Here is a 19,322-nt window from a genome sequence, read left to right as displayed (position 1 = left end):
TTGTTGACTTGAAATTTCGGGGGTTACCACCACGTAGCTGTCACAAATCTGATAAACTGTCAACAACCTAAGCCATCTAATAGTCGGGAAACATTGGAAGTTTGTTATTCGCGATTCTCCATCCAGTTCGACTAGGAAAACCGTTCGAAACCGGACCTGAAAAGCTAGTTTATACCCAAGCATTTGACACGTCTATCAAGTCAGAGATGGTCAAAACTCTCATCCATATAACTAGTAACGCATAAGCAATTTTTTATTCATTGTTAAAAATTTGTATCCAGATAAAAATTTTGCTCATCCGTGGTATCAAACGATTGCAATATGTTTGAAGAAAGCGTATCGCAGTGATAATCGCTGTAAATACCTGTGTGTATTTTGCAAACTTAATTTACAAATCATGCAATGCTACGTATATTCTCAGCACTTTCCCCGAGTATCAAGTACCGAAACAAAAAGTGTTAATTACAAACAATTTCCGAGTTCAGGAAACAATTAAACGATACTTCTTCATCGCATTTCTATGCAAGCTTAACCACCCAGGAAGATGAAAGATAAGTTATTTGCTCCAGTAATTCGCTACAGCAATCCAATAAAAGAAGAAGGAATGCTGCAATTTTCTGGAGAAAAAAAGCTTTGGCACGTTCACAGTCAAATGAAATATAATATTCTGCAAGAATAAAATCTTGATTGTGGACTATTATAAACTACGTAACTTAGAAGTTTCAGTATTCATTTCTGTAACTTTGTAAATTTATTTTCCTCGACGTTCCAACTTCAGAATTAATTTCTCTTTCTATTTCAAAGTGCTAAATGTTTCCATTCGACTTTCATCCAAAAGGCATGGACCTATATGAGGAAGCTACTCCTCAACAATGCTTTTTCTCGCTTTTATCCGACCTTTATCGACTCTCTTACGTGGGCTAATCGGATACGAGAACCCCAATGCCCACTTGAAAATTGAACTCGTGAGAATCAATGTCGAGAATAAAAGCTCTTTCACAGGGCCAACTTGCCGCGTCACGTTCGACTTCCGCGTGTCAGTGTGAAGGAATTCTTACTCTCGATGACCGTGTCCACTACAGAACGTTATTCTCGATAGCGACTTTCGAGTGCAGAAATCTCAAGCGGATCGTGCAGTTCACCGATGAGCTTTAAGGGTTTTTACACACGTACGCCGACCTTGTGGTAGCAACGGTGCAACTTCCAGCACGAACGATCCTCCTTGTGTCCGTGTGAAAGAACCGTTGACTCTTGAGAGAGCAGAATTCTACGGTGGTCACCAGACACAAGTCTGAAACGCGAGTCGGGTTCGTGTTTTCTACCCGGACGACACGTCTGGCTCCATGGTCAGGAATCTGGAAAGAGCTACGGCCACCGGTAGAACGACTATTCGCGCTGGCAAGAAAGTCGACGGACGCGGAAGCACGACAACACGTGTCGATGATGAACGACTCGACGAGAAAAGCTCGGTAACTCGGTCCTCGAATGGAGGATCGATGCACCGACCAGAATCGCCTGTTATTATCTCCGTCGAGAACAACTGGTCGACAATTTATTTTTATCTTGCTGCAAATTATGCACTTATTAGAAACACTTCAATGTGATTTGAAAGTTTCCTATGTGGACGATTGCAATGCAATTTGCAGACACGGTCGAGTGTACAGTCCATAGGTCACCATTTTGCTCATCCGTCGAGGTACAGATATAATTTTCTGATATCGACTTTATTATCCTTCTTAGATTTAGCTATGTCAGGCTTCCATCGAGAAATTGTGGTGAAAGAATAAAAATTCATTTCGATAGTATTAATTAAAATTACATACACCAGGATATCGCGTGTAAAGTGTGTTTATTTTCCACTGTAATCGAGAAATATTCCGAGAAAATTATTTTCTGGAAATACGCTTTTTGATTATTAAATTAAATTTTGCTCAAAATCAAATACAACATAGAATGTCAACAAATTGTTCGTACGCGCTGACATCCTCACTTTACACTATTAACTCCATACGAGAAATAAGCTATATGATTTTCTTCCAGCCAGACTCTGCGAATCGGCCAGTTCCTAGGCCGCGTTGATTGTCTCTTGATCGCGTTAATTGTCGATACGCGTTGATTAATGGGCCCGCGCGGTTCGCCGTTCCGATCGGTGGGGTTCGTTCGCGGGGCTGGTCGCGTTTTTTTTAGCAAATCGGTTTTCTTCACGCTTCGACAATTATGCACCGCGAGAGACGCCTTTCTACATTCCAGCGTAATAACGAGGTACGGCCAGCCTGCATTGAGATTTTCCTGTTGCGTCTGTCTACCGAGCGCGTTATGTAATTACGGCTCGGATGTTTGTCGTGTCACGATCCACCGATGACGATCATCGATGGATCGTAATTGCAGCCCCGGACCGTGGTTCGAGACACTCGATGCGTTCTAAATATGCAACCGTGTCCAGATGATGAACCGTTCGCCTAGATTGCGTAACTATTTGTTTAGCGATCGTTAGGACTGTTACTTATACGATCCTAACGCGTAAAAGATGTAGCTGATACGTTACTCTTCCATTTTCATTTTAGAAATAAAATATTATTTATTGATGTCTACGGATTTACGGTTCTTATATGCACGTGGAAAATACTCGTGATATACAAGTACTTATGCCATTAATTGTATAGCACACGACCTATTGTGTACAGAGAGCTATTGAGTTTTTTATTAGATAGTATTTTAAACTGATGAAGAAATAAAGGACTAAACCTAATTTATTACACGACAGATTGATAAAATATAATAAGAAAAAATTGCCTTTTAATAATTGCATAATTGGCGGACCGCGCTTTTATACTTTTTTTATTATATGTTCAATTTGCACCGTTGGTTCTCTCGAAGATATCTGACGCTGCATAATTATTATAATTCATTAGTTGCACGTCACGGTCGTGTGTGAGACGGCAAATTTAAATATCTACTATAAATGTCAGCTATGAAGATTATAGTATTTATTTTGATGTTTACTGTCGTATAATTCTCAGATTCTGATGTGCTAATTTCGAAATACATATTCTTAAATCATATTAAGTAGGTTTTCTATAGCCATTTCTTGCTTCGATGAACAGCTGCAGATAGCATTTGCTTTGATCCTTTGATCGTAACAAACTAAATTACTTTTACTCCAAGATTGGTGTGGCTTGTATCAAACTTATTACAGATCTAACTGATATGGCAGCCTGCAGTTTTTAAACATCAAGCAATTTAAATATGTATTCTAGCTTAAAGTCATATCTGTCAGATACCACTTAGATCTAACATAAGTTTATCCAACTCGTCTAACCTAGATCTAAACTACAACCATGTCAAATTTATGCCTGGCTTATTCCAGAGAATCAATTACTATACCCATCAGAACTTCATCCCAGATCTAACTCGGGTCTACCTATTAAGTGCAACTCAGACATGTCTCAAATGTAACTAGTAAAGCAAACTCATCTTACTGTTAGTCGTGAACTTCATCTTGAACCTCAATAAAAGAAAACAAAGCTTCTCGGATTCAACGCTTTTGACTACTCAAAACCTTTGTTATCATCACCGACGTCTCTTTTCATAGCTTCGTTGAGAATTTGCAACCACCAACTAATTAGAAATTGTTTAGAAAGATGCTTTTCTCCGTGATGTAATTAATAATTTGTTTTGGTAAATAAGCAATCAAAAAGCACAGATATTTAGCTAGTACATATCTAATAAAAGATGCCTCTTCGGGAGTCTAAGTTATGAAAATAAAATAAATTTTACGAACACGTATAAGTCTCCAAGAAAGGGTCATCAAAGTTTTAAGGTTCCAAATTGGACAGAATGTAGAAATTCTCTTGTAAATCCTAATAAAGTTAAAAATCATTCGCCGCGTAGAAAATTCGACCACGAGGTTATCGTGTTTCCAGTAAATTAATTAAACGTGGTCGCGAACGAGCCATGACGGCGCGCTGCTGTAACGCGCTTATAAATATGGAAACTCGGCGAAATGAGGTATGCGCTCGCATACTTTCGCGGCGTTTCTAGGCCTAAATGATTTCTGTAACAAGGACGCGATAGGAGTGCCCATCGCGGTGCAGTTCGTGCGCTTTTGCAAGTGAATGCGGGCCGTTTCGTTCGCGGAGACTTTCGTCAAGATGCGGGCGAGTTTCCACTCGACTTCGAACTCGATGATCACCCTTGCAGACGTGACCTTAATTGGCAACAAGAATTAGGAATGTTCCATTGAACGAGAATAGTCGGAATCGATTCGAAGAATCCTTTTCTCTAATTACTAACTGTATCTGAGAAATGCTTTCAAACACTGGTTCCCAATCTGTGGGTTCTCAGAGGGGACGTAAAGGGATTTCTAGAGGGTCATAAAGTTTAATACTTACTTGAACGTGGTTTTTACCGATTGTAAGAATATGAAAAGTATTCGACGATTATTAATTCATTAAAAAATTCTTACCTTTAAAGCAGGATATTAAAAATCGTCTTATGATGTCGTGTAGAATTGTCTTTTGCTCGGTTCATGATTTATTACCTGGAAAAGAAGTAAACAATAGAGTTAGAGTTAGTTTACTTAAATAGCGGTAAATTTGAACTGCTTTTGGATCGTTAAGGGTTACTAATTTTAACAAAATTTATTGTACCTGATGAGTTTTATAAAGAATCCGCAAAGTGACACGCGGACGTCCAACGCCAAAAGGTCCTCCGATCCCTGGTGGAGAGGATCGCTAGGCCCGCGAGGGATCCACGCCCTGAAACCAAATGATTTCGCTGATTAAACGCGACAGGGAACGAGGAAGAGACTTTGCCAGTCTCCCCTGGCAATATTTCATCCATCGTGCTAACCATTCATAATCAGACGGGCGGACGCAACGCGAATCGATTCGTTTCGACGGCGAACTTCAATATCCTAATTGAAGCTTCGTCAAGCGTCCCGGTTACGCGCTTCAGCCTCCCAGGTGCATTAATTTTGATCAGCGACCGCGTCGTCACGGCGAGTCGCGAATTATGTTCGTTGCTCGCAAGTTCAGACGATGCAAACCCTGGCCAAAGTGTGTAATTATGAAATTCTTGAAATAAACTCGCTCGTGACCGACGATGAAATTAGTCGAGTTCATGCTCGTTTACAACTTGGTTGCCTAAAAATCTTAAAATAAGACAATGTTTATGAACTTACCTTTGCTTTAAAAATATTTTAATTTAAAACTTCAGTTGTTATTGAAACAGAATATTGAAGACTAAATTTACCGTGGTACAAGTATTCGGCTAATATTTGTTCACGGGCTATGAAAGCAGGAATCTTCGTGGTTATATAATTTTGCAAACACGTAGTTGAATTATACATTCTCCTTGCATAAATGAAATTCAATAAAAGAGCCGCGATAACGGTCTTGCGGCAACGTTCCCGCAATAATTGCAACGATCGTTAACGCTGTTCGTTAACTGTTGGGCAAACTTAGATCAATGGTGTCCACGGCAGGTCGTTAACGGCGCAAACAGTATAATGCTGCACGTGTCACGGTTGTGATCCGCGTACTCCATTCCAAGAGCAGAGAAAAGTGCTTCCGATGGCTCGGGGCCCTAAAGGGATCCTGGCCACGTGTCCGAAGAGAGAGAACAAACACAGAAAGTAGACGAGACCTTCTTCCCCTATGCCGGGGATCCTGCCAGGATGGCCTCGGTCGATCATGAAACCTGAAACAGAAAAACTCATGTATCAGTACAGCGAATGGAACACCCATCGATTCTGATTAATTAGCCTTCGTCTTTACGATTCGATTTCTCGAGGTTCAAATATAAAGGAAACTCAGATAATTTTCAAAAATTTTTATATTAACTGATAGTCAAATTTTGTTAAGGTAGGTAATCGAACTCTAAATATTTATAAATAAAGACATAGATCACACGATTCGACTTCTCTAGTTTTGAGTATAAATAAGAGAAACTCTAATAAGAGAAATTTTGATATTCATAGTTTTTTTAAAATTACTATGCAATCGAATTCCAAAAATATAAATTTGGATTATGCACAAAATCTTGAATATTTATGCGAAGAGAATGATTATTGAACGAAATCCTAATTAATTTTATCAAGAATCTCGAATTCAGTCCACAGATTTGATCGTAGCTTTTATCACGATTTGGATTTCTCATTTTGCTAGACGCGCGCGAAAATCAAGAGATCGCCGGCGCGTGTCGATTTATGGACGGTTTCATGCTCGTAACGCGCCCCATCGGGATGGAAGAAACATACTCGGTCGACGCGATTACAGGCGTAAATTTGTTCTATAACCTGAACAGTTGCGCGATCTATACTCTCTTATAAACGGGGATATATGTATATCCCCGTTTATAAGAGGGCCCGGACGATCAGGCTCGTGCACCGTGGGACGTGATGCACTTTCGTCACGGGTACTCAATCGGGATCGTCCTTGCTCCAGGATGTTACCGATCCATGCCCAACGGGATTTCACGCTCCCATGATCGCTGGTACACATTGCTCTCGTGAAAAGGGCTGCCTAGTCATCCGTGCGAGATATATTGAGTATTGAACGTCGGATTCTGTCCCTCCACCGGTGTTTAAATGAAAAAATCTATTAGCTTCCGAGACATTTAGAATTTGTTAAACTACGCGATTTCTCTCGGTTGACTTGTGCAGCGAATATTCGTCTTTACTGTATGTATAGGTTTTATATACATCGAAAGCTAACCAGAAATTGACTACATATTTTTCTTAGAATACAAACAATAAGAATAGAAGTGAATATTGAAAAAATTCATTCTACGTATATTATAAGAAAAGTCGTGAAGTTAAATGGCGCTAAAATAACATTCCATGTTAATAATTCTAAACGAAATTGTAAAAATAGTCATTTGACTGGTCGTGGCAGGTTTAGTGTTAAACCTTGACTCGAGTTGAAGGAAATGGCCAAGTTCGCCCTGCACACGAAGTGGGTTTCGTGTAAATAGTCCCTTGCTCGCCTCCGTGCACAAATAGACAATGTCCCATAGCAGAGACCACACAGCCCCCTGTCTCGTCTCTGCGTTCCTCTTTCCCCATATGTCGATTTATGGTCCCTCCATTAGGGACGGTTCCGTGCTGCACCGCGGGAGTTCCAGTTCGATTCGGAGACAACAGGATATCGTTTCTACCGACGAGGAAGGAGGGCGTTTATTGTTCTCTTTTGTCGCGACCCGACCTACGATTTAGTTCCGTGTGTGTTTACACACAATATCGCATTCATGGTAAATCTGAGCAAACACTGTTTAGGGGAGACGTTCGGGAAGATAATTTACGAGCTTAACGTTTCGTTAATCCTGTTCACCTCAGATGAGGAGTTATCTTCTTTAGTATTGATTATTTTGGAAAATGTGAGTTACGCGACCGGCCAACCAGATGTGTTTATAAATCTGTATTTGAAAACTCGTGTACATATATACATACGTAGACGTCAAGGGTTCTTGGGTTTTTCTCGAGGATCGTTTTTAGATCTATTTGTTTATTTCTCGACAACCTGTACGAGTTAAGTGTGGGGTCGTGTGTAACGTAATCTGTGAAACTGTGATGCACAATTTTATTGGGCAGAATAGAATAAAATAGCATTTTTTTCGGATCAAGTTTCAAGTAAGGATGGGAACGAAGTATCATATTTCAGTTCATCCTGGTATAAAATTTATTTAATGTAGATGAAGGTTTATGCTTTCTGCTGTCTTCTCCAGCTTAAAGTATGTGAAGTACCGAAATAAACTAAAGTATCATAAGGAAGACAAAGCATTTAAATAAATCAAGTAGAAATCTGAGAAAGGTACAATCTAACTGTTAGATAAAGTGTGGAGTTAGTGTGTACTAGAAGGATTGGAGATCATAAAATTAGAGTACCAAAGCTGTATCTCCGTAGTAGTTAATTACCAATCGAGAGTTACTGGAAGAACGTTATGTTAATTTTCTGTTACAGAGACATCTTGACAAAGGAAGCGACCTTGCCGAGGCGGCGAGCGCCAGTGGACTTCGGGAATTAGCGAGATCTTTGAAACAGCACCTCCGAGGATTCGGTTCCCGCCTAGAGGACAGGCGCGAGTACCTCGAGGACACGTCGAGATGTTGTCTGCTTCAGGACCGTGCGTACGAGTGGGCCCAGGAGGCTCGTCTCGCGGGCGAAAGGAGGGCCCAGCAGTTCCTGATGGCCAGACCACCCCTACCGGCCGAGCATTTCACGGAAATGATGGCGCTCGCCGAGAAGCTCGGTAACGAGATCCTCCTGGAACAATGCCGCATCGCCAGGAACAAGTGCGCGGAAGCCCTCGAGATGGCGAGGACGACTTCCGCACCTGGCAGTCCGGCCAGGAGGAGATCCTTCGCCGCCTCGGAGTCTACCACATCCTGGGAGGACACTCTGGCCAAGAGTAAGTCTATCTTATCAACGCTTACTATTTTTTTTTAATCATTTACCCTAGATATCTCGATATTTCGTTCCACCTTCTCTGTGATTAAAAACAGAATTTTTAGAAACTGGATTTTACCATTATGCATCAATTCGTCGATTATATTTTATAGCTTTATCAACGCAACTAGCGTTCCCAGTTGGTGGAGTGAATATTAATAGACTACGGTTGTTCTTAATCTATTTAAGCTCACAGTTCTTTTCTTCGCGTGAGAAAGAACCTATCACGGATCTTAATACCGAATAATTATCATGGCAAGATACTAAATTGCTTATGAAGTGGAAATTCAATATAAGACAAGTTCAGTTTAAAATAAACATTTTGTTCCTCATCAGTGAAACGTAGTAAAGAACAAATATTAATATATAATAAAACCCGAGTAATACAAGGTTGAAACGTTTGAAGTATATTTAATCCTCTGTCGCATAATGACCACTTAAATTAGGATACCACGACAGTTTTGTCACTTTTTACTTTCTGAACAAGTTTTTGTGCTTCCGTGTCTCGAATTTGATTCTATAATTATTCATCCATAATTCATTTCATACCCGAAGACAGCTCCAAAGAAGAAGGCCAAGACATCGATTGAATAAATCATGCTCTAGTCTCTCTCCAGTGTTTATTTGCTCCTACATATCAATAGGCAAGGAATAATTATCAATAAGAAAGGAATAGTTATCTCCCCTATTTCTTCTACGCTGTTTCTTTACCATATTGACATTTATCACACCGTTCTACCAAGAATATTCACAAATATCACAAATACTCTCAGGTAATTAATAAGCAAGTTCTATATCAAGAATCAATAATCTTGTCATCAAATATGCATGAAACACACTCATTCGACAATTGAGCAATAACTGTATTCGATTCGTCTACATCGTTTCATAGTCGTCCTCATCGTTTTTGCTCTCATTGCTAGTATGAACATTAGATGTTACGGAAAATAAATTCTACAAATTATCATTATGCTAGTTTCCAACTATCTATAAAACAAAGTTTCGGGTTTCGTGGACAAATAACAAATAACGCGGAATCTAGAATGTCTCCTCTGATCATGTCACAGTTCAGTTCTGACCCACTGACGATTCGAGAGGTTTGGCCCGACAGTCAACGTATTAAAACAAATAACTCGAAATCATTTTTCATGTTAAACATCTCAAATAAATTTATAACACATTAATTTTGTCCACGACTGTAATTGCAACTTGTTGTATGATTCTTCAGGAACTTCGTGGGACGACAGCGATAGTAGCGCGTCTTACGCCTGTCCCATGGAGAGCATAGGATCCGCCGGAAGCGGCGGACGACCGGTGCTGGACAACATCGCGGAGCTCCGGGAGAGCGCCGAGCAGCTCCTGGATTGCTCTCCTCCGCGGACGCCGCCCCGAAGCCCGGCGCCGCGACGGCTGGTGAAACCGCCGGTGAATTCGCATCTGCACAGAGCGGCCAGCATAGCGCCCGGCATGAAGGCGAAAAAGTGCGTACGACTCGCTTTCATGGATCTCCCTTCGCGTTCGTTCGTCTTTCTCTCGTCGGCCAGACCACGCAATTAACGATGGACGCGCGCGTAATTGCCGTTGCAAGTCTGATTAATATTCTCATTAAAGTTTCCAACGTCGATGTCCCTCCCCCGCCGACGTGGGAGAACGACGGATTTCGCGTTGCGTTTTCGTACGCGACGTTTTCTTCCGTGTTCCGTCGCACTCGGCTCGCGCGAACAATGCACAATGTTTATCTATAATAATTCCATTGCGCTGTTATACGGAATCGTTACGTGTACCGCGGCAACGCAGCGTCGTTAACGAGGAATTTCACCTTGCAGAACAATACTGCTCATAATGAGGGAAATGATACAGACTGAACGAGACTACGTGAAGTCCCTCGAGTACATAATAGAGGTAACTGTTCCTTTTCGTATTCGTTGAAAATTCGCGATCAACGCGCAACGGGTTTAACGGTATCTCGTTTTGTCGTCGAAAGAACTATATCCCGGAGCTGGTGCGGGAGGACATTCCTCAGGCCCTCAGAGGACAGCGCAACGTGATCTTCGGCAACGTCGAGAAGATTTACGAGTTTCATAGTCAACACTTCCTGCGGGAACTGGAACAGTGCGAGCAGTCGCCGATGAACGTGGGACAATGCTTCCTCAGACACGTGAGTTACTTTCCTGGGGGTTCTTAATTGCATTCTAGTCCCTTTTGGTCCTACTTTTTTTCATACGTTTTTAACGCTCCGGTTGCTCCCTTCGATCCCTCGTTGGTCTTTCTTCCTGCACGGTGCGTGCTAAGTTCGTTGAACGGTATTACAACTCTCGTTGAGTTTGTTACAAGACGATATTTTGTAATAAATTGCATAATATGGCCTACGCTTTGAGAAATCATATCATATCGTTGCAATTGTTTAGGCATTTCTAAACTAGAAAAAGAACATCCGCCCTATTCGTTAGATTCCATCAGGTTATCTTTTATTACCTAAAGTCATCTCTAAAGAAGATAAGATTTTCTAACATTCGAGACTTCCAAGCTACCGCAGAGGATACTTAAGAAAACTTTTCTCAAGACACTCGACTATGTGCTGCTAGAATATCCCAGAAAATATTGGGCACTTCCAAACTTTAGTTTATTAACTAATAAAAAAGAAAATTATACCCTGCAATACCCTACTACTTCTGATACAAAAAACTACATACCCACGCTTAATTTCGTCATCGTTGTTGAATCACCTCTTACTGGAAAAATTACTGCGCGAAAAAGGCAATAGAACAATGAAAACGCAAAGAAATGCAAGATCTGTTTCCGTAATTGGCATAGAAAGAGATTCCCAACAATATATTAAGACGTATGTACATTAAGTGTCCAAAATGCTCAATATTTTCTGAAATATCCTAATAGACACAACTTGCTCCATTCCTAATTCCAATTTAGTTTACTATTGTGATCGTTTTCTGCACGTTTACAATTAAATCATGAACTCACTTGAACTCCAAGTTTAACGTGTGTCGTTAGTTAATGTCCTTGATAACGGTACGCATGGTTGCATGATTATCTCCTCAGAGATATTCCCGTAAATCGAGTCTTCGATTCTCTCTCTCTGATCAACAAGTCCTTCGATAAGAAGCGTTCAGCATTCTTCCAACTATCATAGAATTCTATAAATACTCGATGCAGATAAATCAATCGAAATAAATAAAAGTTGGCTCTCGACAAGAACCGGCAATACGCGTCGATGTTACGTTCGGACAGCCACTTGCATTTACAGTTCTCTTCCAACCGAATACACTCAATTCTTTGCACGTTCTTGAAAAAATAAATCCGATGATTAATGCGTAAACGCGTAGATAAGGAACATTTAGCGGGTATTGCTCATATTTGTTTGATTAGTGGTAAAATAAATTGGTCGCGAGCGAAGACTGAAATTTTCATTACACACACGTGTGTTGCAGGAGAAAAAATTTTATCTGTACGCGTTGTACAACAAGAATAAGCCAAACTCGGACTCCCTGATGGCCGAATACGGTACCGTCTTCTTCAAGCAGAAGCAGCTGGAGCTTGGCGACAAAATGGACCTCGCCAGCTACCTGCTGAAGCCGGTTCAACGGATGGGGAAATACGCGTTGCTCCTGCAGCAGCTGGTCAAAGCTGGCACCGATCTGTCGGAACAAATGACCGGTAAAGAGGAGAAGGACGAGAAGGAGGACGGTATGAAACCGATGGTCGAAGGGGAGGCGGATTTGAGGGCGGCCGAGCAGATGGTGAGGTTCCAACTGCGCCACGGAAACGACCTGCTGGCGATGGATTCACTTCGAGATTGCGACGTACGTGTTCTACATTTTACCTTTGAACCGAGAAAGATAGAACGCTAAGCCCTCATGCATAAGTCACGGGATCGATAATGTACTAACTAACAAATAATGATGTAGTAGAAGAAACAGTCGCGTCATCAATGGCGATGGAGAGTGTATGTAATGCGTTTTTTGCCATAGTATTGCGTCGTCGCAGACTGTAAAGGGGATGTAAATTGCAGGTGAACGTGAAGGAACAAGGCAGACTGCTCCGCCAGAACGAGTTCTTGGTCTGGCAGGGCAAGGGCAAGAAGTGCCTGCGACAGGTCTTCCTGTTCGAGGACCTTATCCTCTTCAGCAAGGCGAGAAGATTCCCCGATAGAAAGGTGAGTCGACCGCCTTTGCTCGAGCTCGCTCGTTTGTTTTTCCGTGTTCCGTTTGCGCGACCAACGCGTGTCCCCGACTTGCGTTACAGAACCTCGACATCTACATCTACAAGCACAGCATCAAAACGACGGACATCGGGTTGACTGCCGTGATCGCGGACTCGCCCACGAAGTTCGAGATTTGGTTCCGCAAGAGGAAACCGGGGGACACGTACACGTTGCAGTGCGCCAGCGAGGACATCAAGAAAGCATGGACGGAGGAACTGAGCAACCTTTTATGGAAGCAGGCGCTGCGAAACAGAGGTAAGGCCGACTTTGCGTTTTGAAATATAGCGTCCCTCTGGAGGCCTTTGTGGCGGGACTTTAACGAGAATGCCTTTTGTGACGGTACAGAAGTGCGCCTGGCAGAGATGTCGAGCATGGGCATCGGAAACAAACCTTGTTTGGACATTAGGCCTAGCGCGGATCAGATCAATGACCGTTCTATCAGCGTAGCTCAACTATCGAAGAGTAAGTACAACGGATCGGCGATTGTTCGTACAGTGCGCGCGACCGAAATATTAATCCAAGTGTTCTTCGTTTGAACAGCGCCTAGATTTAGGAATTCGATAGCGGTGTCGATGTCGGAGGACTCGGGACGTTGCAGCAGGAGGCCGCACAGCGTAATATCCGTGAGCTCGTCGTCGAGCAGCGGCGGCAGTAGCGGCCCTCCCACGACTCTGAACCTCGGTTTGGACATGAGTCCCAGGCCCCATCACCGTAGCACCACTCTCAACAGTCAGTGCAGCGTCGGTACGTTCGATCCTTCCTACACGTATCCATTGCTCGCGAAAGCTCTCTTATGTTTTGCCACCTCGAACGATTGTATTACAGAAAGCGGCATAATAGCTGATATTTCGATCGTGTCCGACGACGGAGGCGATGGCACCGAGAGAAGTCACTGGAACTCGACGCTAGAGAGTCCCACGTCCCATCTGCCGACAACGTCCACGCCTCTTCAGTCACCGACCAGCGCGATCGCAGCAACAGTTACCTCGGCTTCTTCGTCCGACACTAATCTCGCACCCTACGACCAAGACATGTCCATTAATTTATAAACGCCGCCCCTGAACAGGTCGGCACCGATATAGAGCAGAGTATATATATATATATATGTTGTCGATTCACTTGCAAGTTGTCCCACAGCGAATGCAACGCGTGGTACCGGGTACAGAAGCGCGTATTTTCTTGGGCAATCGTGGTAACGAGAATACCACGAGAAGGTATAAACACTATACATAGTCCGACAAACCGCTAACATCACGCTTACCGCCCGTTTCAAACCATTTAACGCGAATGCTAACCGTTCGAATGAAAGGTTACACACACACACACACATACACACACTAGAGGCAGTCGTTCCGAAGAAGCTCAACTTTCAAGTGAATTTATCTTTTGATACGCTTCGTGTTTCACATGATCTGCGCGATCGCATAGTTGTCACGACTGGGATTTTTATAAACCATTGATTTTCAGAAGTAACGGCAACGTGTATTTTCTTATACTGTCTCCTCCGAATCCACCAACGTGCTCAAGAGAATCATAGATAGAGAGATACGTTTCGACGGGATATATATAATATATATAGATGTGTACGGTTGCATGCCTTGGAGCGAGCTGCAGTGATCGTGAACGGCGTGCACCGGTTGCCATTTTTCTCTCATTAACATTGGCATTCCTGACACCAGCGACTGAGAATATTCTTCAATTCCCAATGACTCGTCTGAACGGTACTTTTATACTTTATTTATATGTGTAGTTAATAAATGAATCGATATTCCATCTCCACGTTGTGTTCGCGCTTACGTATGGTACACGAGGACGATACACGGAGCAACGTACGCGGTTCCGCTGTAATGAAACACCTGAAGACCACACCGGTTCCCGTTTTTTTCTTCTCTTCGGGTATTCCATTAGTTGTCGACAACCGTCGTCGGTCCTGTTGCCTCCAATGCGTTTTCGGCCACGAAATCCACGCGTCCATTCAGGAATGTCAAAAATCAATGCGCACACATACAAGATACCACTTTGTAACATAATGTAATATTAAAGCTTTATACGATGTAGCCACAAGTAATATAACCGATAGTCTAAATATTATTTCCAGATTATATATTAAATATATATACATATAATATTATATTCTTTTTATGTCAGTCATTTGTGAAAACCTTTTATCACCCGTAGATGTAAACCTAACTCTGGCCTGTACACAAAAGCCAAATTTTACACCCTCTCAGTCTCTTCGTTTTCATTTTGTTTTCTCTCAAGCTAGACTCATCTACGTTTAAGGGATTTCTTTCTTTCTGACACTGGTGTGGACGTTTTGGAAAAGCTTAGGGTAAGCGCAATGGTAAGCTTGGCTCAAGACGATCCACACACATGTTTCGCGTCAATTTCTTTCTCCTCGAGGAGCTTAGGATTTCCGATCGTGCAGATTCGATCGGGGTTCGCTTGATAGACGTCTGCGTATGCAAATCACGTGGCGAGTCGATCGAGGAACTCGCGATCGGCTGCACGGGTCTCAAATCATAGTCACACTCGGTGTGCTTAGCGACCGAATAAACAGAACGGATACATGTAACAATCAGCAATTATACTGTCATAATAATTCTGTATTGTTATATTGCTTCCGAGCGAGTCAGTCGATTAGCCATTGTTATTGCCAAGGTCTGCCAAGGTATTTCAGTGATACCTTATATGGACAGTGACCAAAATCGTTTGTTTCGTAATTCTGGGGTACGAGAAAAGAATTTTAAGGTATTTAGTAACGTAGCTGTAGCCCGTAGATCTTTACAAAGAATTTTTTCTCGGTACAGTCCGATGCACCCCTCCGTGTATTATCGATCATTCTTTCGTTTTGCGTATCGTGATTTAGTTTGTATCATCACACAGTGCGATCGTTTCGAAATTACGCGAAGCGTCGTTGTAGATTCGACGGAAATTTACATAGGTCGGAAACGAAACTGAAACAGCGCATGCCATAAAATCCGGTGCATCCGGCTGAGCATCCCGGTCTTCGAAAGCGAAACTAAACGAACGAGAAAGTAAACGATATTTCTATTTTCCAAATTGGATCCGAGTTTGGTGTTGCTTTTCGAATCAGGGATGTTGAGTAAACGATGAATACTAACAACATAACACCAGTACCTTAAGATACAACCGATAGTCCCTTAATGTTACACGCTCGTAGATATTTATTAATATTTTTTTAAGTAGATCATTTTAGTCCGTAGACTTAAGTATCCGCATCATTATAACGAAATGTATATATACATATATATATATTTACATTGATAACATGATTATTTCAGTATTGTAATGTGTCTAACACCGATGTATTTTATTACTTGCTAAATATACTGTATTGGGTGCCTTTTGTAGCGAAGTCAAACCTTTAATTTGTCTCGTGATGTCCTACGTTCCTCTTTGAATCACAAATTGTAAATAATGTGTAAACATGGCTTGTTTTCTGTACAAAACCTCGCGTAGCAACTGAATTTAACCAATGTACCATACTTCCACGAGAAGACACAGAGTATTTACATTCCCACTCCTGTTGTTGTCCGTTAACTCATAGGTATTGGTCGAAAACGGTAACGAAGATCGGTGGCAGCCAATCAGCGGACTGCAGCAAGAATGGGGATGTAAACACGCTGTGCTTTTTTCTCGTGGAAGGACGATACATACATGTGGTGATACTTGCAATCGCAATGTATCGTATCGAAATATCGATCAATGCACGCGGTGGTACGTCAATCGATTGATGTGTCCAGAGTCGGTCCAGAATTTTCGCAAAACGTGTAGCGTGAAGTGCAGTGTTTATTAGTAATGTTTTGTGTCTATTTGTAGTGTCAATCGTTTTATTCGTAAACTTTATTTACAAGTAATTTTAGGCTGTCAGTTTTTGAGTACAACTGACACATAACATTTCGTGTAAATGCGTAAGAAGCTTACAAAAGTTTATTTTATTAAGTAACGCGTGTGTTTCATTACATCAAACCCTGCACAGAAGCGAAGTGCAAATCGTTTTCGCATTAACGTAAGTATTTAGAAATATATAACTAACGCTATATAATTGTCAAACATAACATTTGCAATAACCTAGTTTTAATCGATCTATCACATTCGATTGATTAATATAATTGTTTGTGAATAATGTGCATGGCTATATGCCAATGTCTTCGTACAATTATGATAAAAAGATTTGATGTTCCCCATGACTTAAAAGAATATTCAACAAGGACCTTCGTGATCTTAAAAGTAAGGCATGGTCCCGGAAAGAACATTTTGCAATCTTTTGTATAGTAGCTTAATATATCTTGCCTCGTAACATATGCATATAATTTGAACAATTTAACATGTTTACTTATAACATAAGAATAATTTGTGATGTTCTTTAATTTTATTTGTAATATTAAGAAAGATAATATCAGTTGTTTGACATTAAATAATATTACAGGTATTCTTCTTCGTTACTTCAATATCGAATTTCTGTATGTGTCACAAATTTTTCTTGCTTTCCATTAAATTTTCAGGCAGAGATGTTGATTTTTGTATCGATCTGGGTTCAGTTAAACTTTGCTGTGATGTGCTTTTCGATTTTTGCATTTCTAGTTCCTTTTTCTTTAAGAAAGATGCTCCAGTAAATCCTGTGCATGTTACAAACATTGTAACCATTGTAAATACGAAATATAATATTATACGGAAATGATAGAACATACCTAAAATACCACAACCTATTGCTGTAAGCCCACCAACTTTCAATCCTGCTAATAAACCAATTGGCCCACCAACACAAGTCCCAAGTAAAGCTCCTGCTAGGGGATAAGCAGTAATTTTATACTTTGCAGCTTTTTGAAGGAATCTTTCACCTTGTTCTACATTTACACTTGTTACTTCAATATTGTCTCCTGCTGCGTTCACTAATTCTTTTTGGTCCTATTTATTTTAAAGGAACATTATTTTAGAACTATACCTGCACAATGGAAAATATAAACTACGTAGATTAAGTAACATACATCCACAATCTTATTGAATTCAATGAAAAGCTCCTGTAGTTGTTGAACATCTTCTTGTAGGTTGTTCCAGGCATGCAGACATGCCTGATGACGTTGCAAGTCTTGTTCTTCTTCCTGCAACTGCATATATCTATTGTCAAGTGGGTGACTTGTGGCCTGATCTTCCTCTTTGGGTGACTGTGACTGGGGCACAGACAAATGCATCTCCATCTCTATACATGTGTATGTACAATTTTATTATTGTTTAATTGAAATTACTTGTAAATTTAAAATTACTGGAATTAACCCCTTAGCTCATGCTCGAATCTAACTGCTTTGAAAAATGATATTTGTTTAATTTAACGGTTTAATATTGTTTCTCACCTAAGTAATCTTTAATTGCATTTAAAATGCTTGCTCTAGCATTGGCAGTCAGTTTGTCAAATTGATTTATATCAGAATCAAGAACTTGAGTTCTCAGAGTATCCATTTGATACAGCAACTCCTTTAGCTGTTTTATTATTCTGGATACATTTACGTGTTCCTTATGCATTTTGTCCCAATCATGTTGCATTTGATACTGCAAAGACAAAGGATATTGGTGCCGAATGAAAGATTTCACTTAAACAGCACTCACATTTTGAATGTTAATCTTGTGTCTTTTTAACAAATCCACATGATGCGGTATAGCAACATTAAAATTATTAATTTGGATCTCTAATCGTCTAATTGGCTGCTTCAACGAAATATATTCCGTCGGGGACGACATGTTCCCAATATATCTGTTGTTCTGTACAAAGAGTATTATCTTTTATTATTCACATCAGCTTCTCGACAATTCTTAACCACAATATCCTAGTAACATGTTCGTGGATATATTACACAATAGACGCGTTTCTCAAATTAAATATTATAACTCCGTCTCAGTCAAAAAATTAACGGTTCATATTATTTCGATATCAGAACAGTTCATGTCACAAACAATTTATTTTGGTGCTGTCTGGAGCTCGTAAAAATAACCAATCAGCTGATTATTTGTACGCAAGTATACATAGTCATTGACGTAGTAACGATGCCATCTCTCTCAACCAGCGAGATTCATTTCATTCATGAGGATCGAACATAGCATGCATAGATGGCACCATTTGTACAGTTTCGATGCTCTTTCAAATTGTTATTTAACACTAAACCTACCGTGACCGGTCAAATGACCGTTTTTAAAATTTCGTTTAGAATTTCTAACAGACAATATTATTTTAGCGCCATTTAACTTCACGACTTTTCTTATAGTATACGTACAATGAATTTTACAATATTCACTTCTAATATTATTGTTTATTTTCTGAGAAAAATATGTAGTCTGTTTTGCCTACCACGACTGGTCATCTGACCGGTTGAACGATTTATGTTTTTTTGTAAAAAACTGGACATTTGGTACCAAATTCTGGTTAGCTTCCGATGTAAATAGGAAATATATGTATAGTAAAGACAAAAGGAGAGAATTTACAGTTCCCACTGTCTTAGAACAGTCTAACAACGCGTATTAAAAATAGTTAAACTTTAGACGCGTTTAGTTTCGAAATTATTAGTGTTTTATTAATTATTGAGGCATCATTAGAAGCGGCAAAACCTACCCTTTAAAATGGTTTTTGGTTTTTGTCGATC

General features: G+C 40.7%; 2 protein-coding genes across 6 annotated transcripts in view; one reads left to right on the top strand and one right to left on the bottom strand.

Moving 5' to 3' along the window:
* Positions 1-14,792, top strand: part of LOC143342924 (uncharacterized) — a 432,164-nt gene extending 417,372 nt beyond the window's left edge. For 3 of the 5 annotated variants that reach the window (XM_076767255.1, XM_076767256.1, XM_076767253.1), the window contains exons 14-23: positions 7,962-8,409; positions 9,676-9,928; positions 10,274-10,349; positions 10,432-10,605; positions 11,894-12,265; positions 12,475-12,618; positions 12,708-12,921; positions 13,012-13,128; positions 13,207-13,410; positions 13,492-14,792. In XM_076767255.1, the coding sequence (XP_076623370.1) occupies positions 7,962-8,409; positions 9,676-9,928; positions 10,274-10,349; positions 10,432-10,605; positions 11,894-12,265; positions 12,475-12,618; positions 12,708-12,921; positions 13,012-13,128; positions 13,207-13,410; positions 13,492-13,715 (2,226 nt within the window). In that variant the 3' untranslated portion in view covers positions 13,716-14,792. Of the gene's footprint in view, positions 1-7,961; positions 8,410-9,675; positions 9,929-10,273; positions 10,350-10,431; positions 10,606-11,893; positions 12,266-12,370; positions 12,409-12,474; positions 12,619-12,707; positions 12,922-13,011; positions 13,129-13,206; positions 13,411-13,491 lie in introns of those variants that run through there. The other 2 variants (XM_076767254.1, XM_076767258.1) reach the window with 2 other exon arrangements.
* A 1,806-nt stretch (positions 14,793-16,598) lies between these two features.
* Positions 16,599-18,695, bottom strand: Syx17 (syntaxin 17). Its single transcript, XM_076767276.1, has 5 exons — positions 18,295-18,695; positions 18,042-18,237; positions 17,679-17,890; positions 17,382-17,598; positions 16,599-17,309 (listed from the first exon to the last, which is right to left on the bottom strand). Exons 1-5 carry the CDS (start codon positions 18,424-18,426, stop codon positions 17,161-17,163), a joined length of 906 nt encoding a protein of 301 aa, XP_076623391.1. The 5' UTR covers positions 18,427-18,695; the 3' UTR covers positions 16,599-17,160.
* Between the last annotated feature and the right edge of the window lie 627 nt (positions 18,696-19,322).

The sequence above is a fragment of the Colletes latitarsis genome, chromosome 6, assembly GCF_051014445.1.
Source record: "Colletes latitarsis isolate SP2378_abdomen chromosome 6, iyColLati1, whole genome shotgun sequence".
NCBI lineage: Eukaryota > Metazoa > Arthropoda > Insecta > Hymenoptera > Colletidae > Colletes > Colletes latitarsis.
The sequence above is the reverse complement of the archived record's forward strand: the minus strand, read 5'-3'. Positions and strand labels throughout refer to the sequence as shown.

Bases quoted from the DNA above. Each gene is read 5' to 3' on its own strand.
- Syx17 (XM_076767276.1), bottom strand. From the start codon at position 18,426: ATGTCGTCCCCGACGGAATATATTTCGTTGAAGCAGCCAATTAGACGA. The intron at 17,891-18,041 runs GTGAGAAACAAT...ACACATGTATAG, and splicing joins TGCAATTAAAGATTACTTAG to AGATGGAGATGCATTTGTCT. The intron at 17,599-17,678 runs GTATGTTACTTA...TAAAATAAATAG, and splicing joins AATTCAATAAGATTGTGGAT to GACCAAAAAGAATTAGTGAA.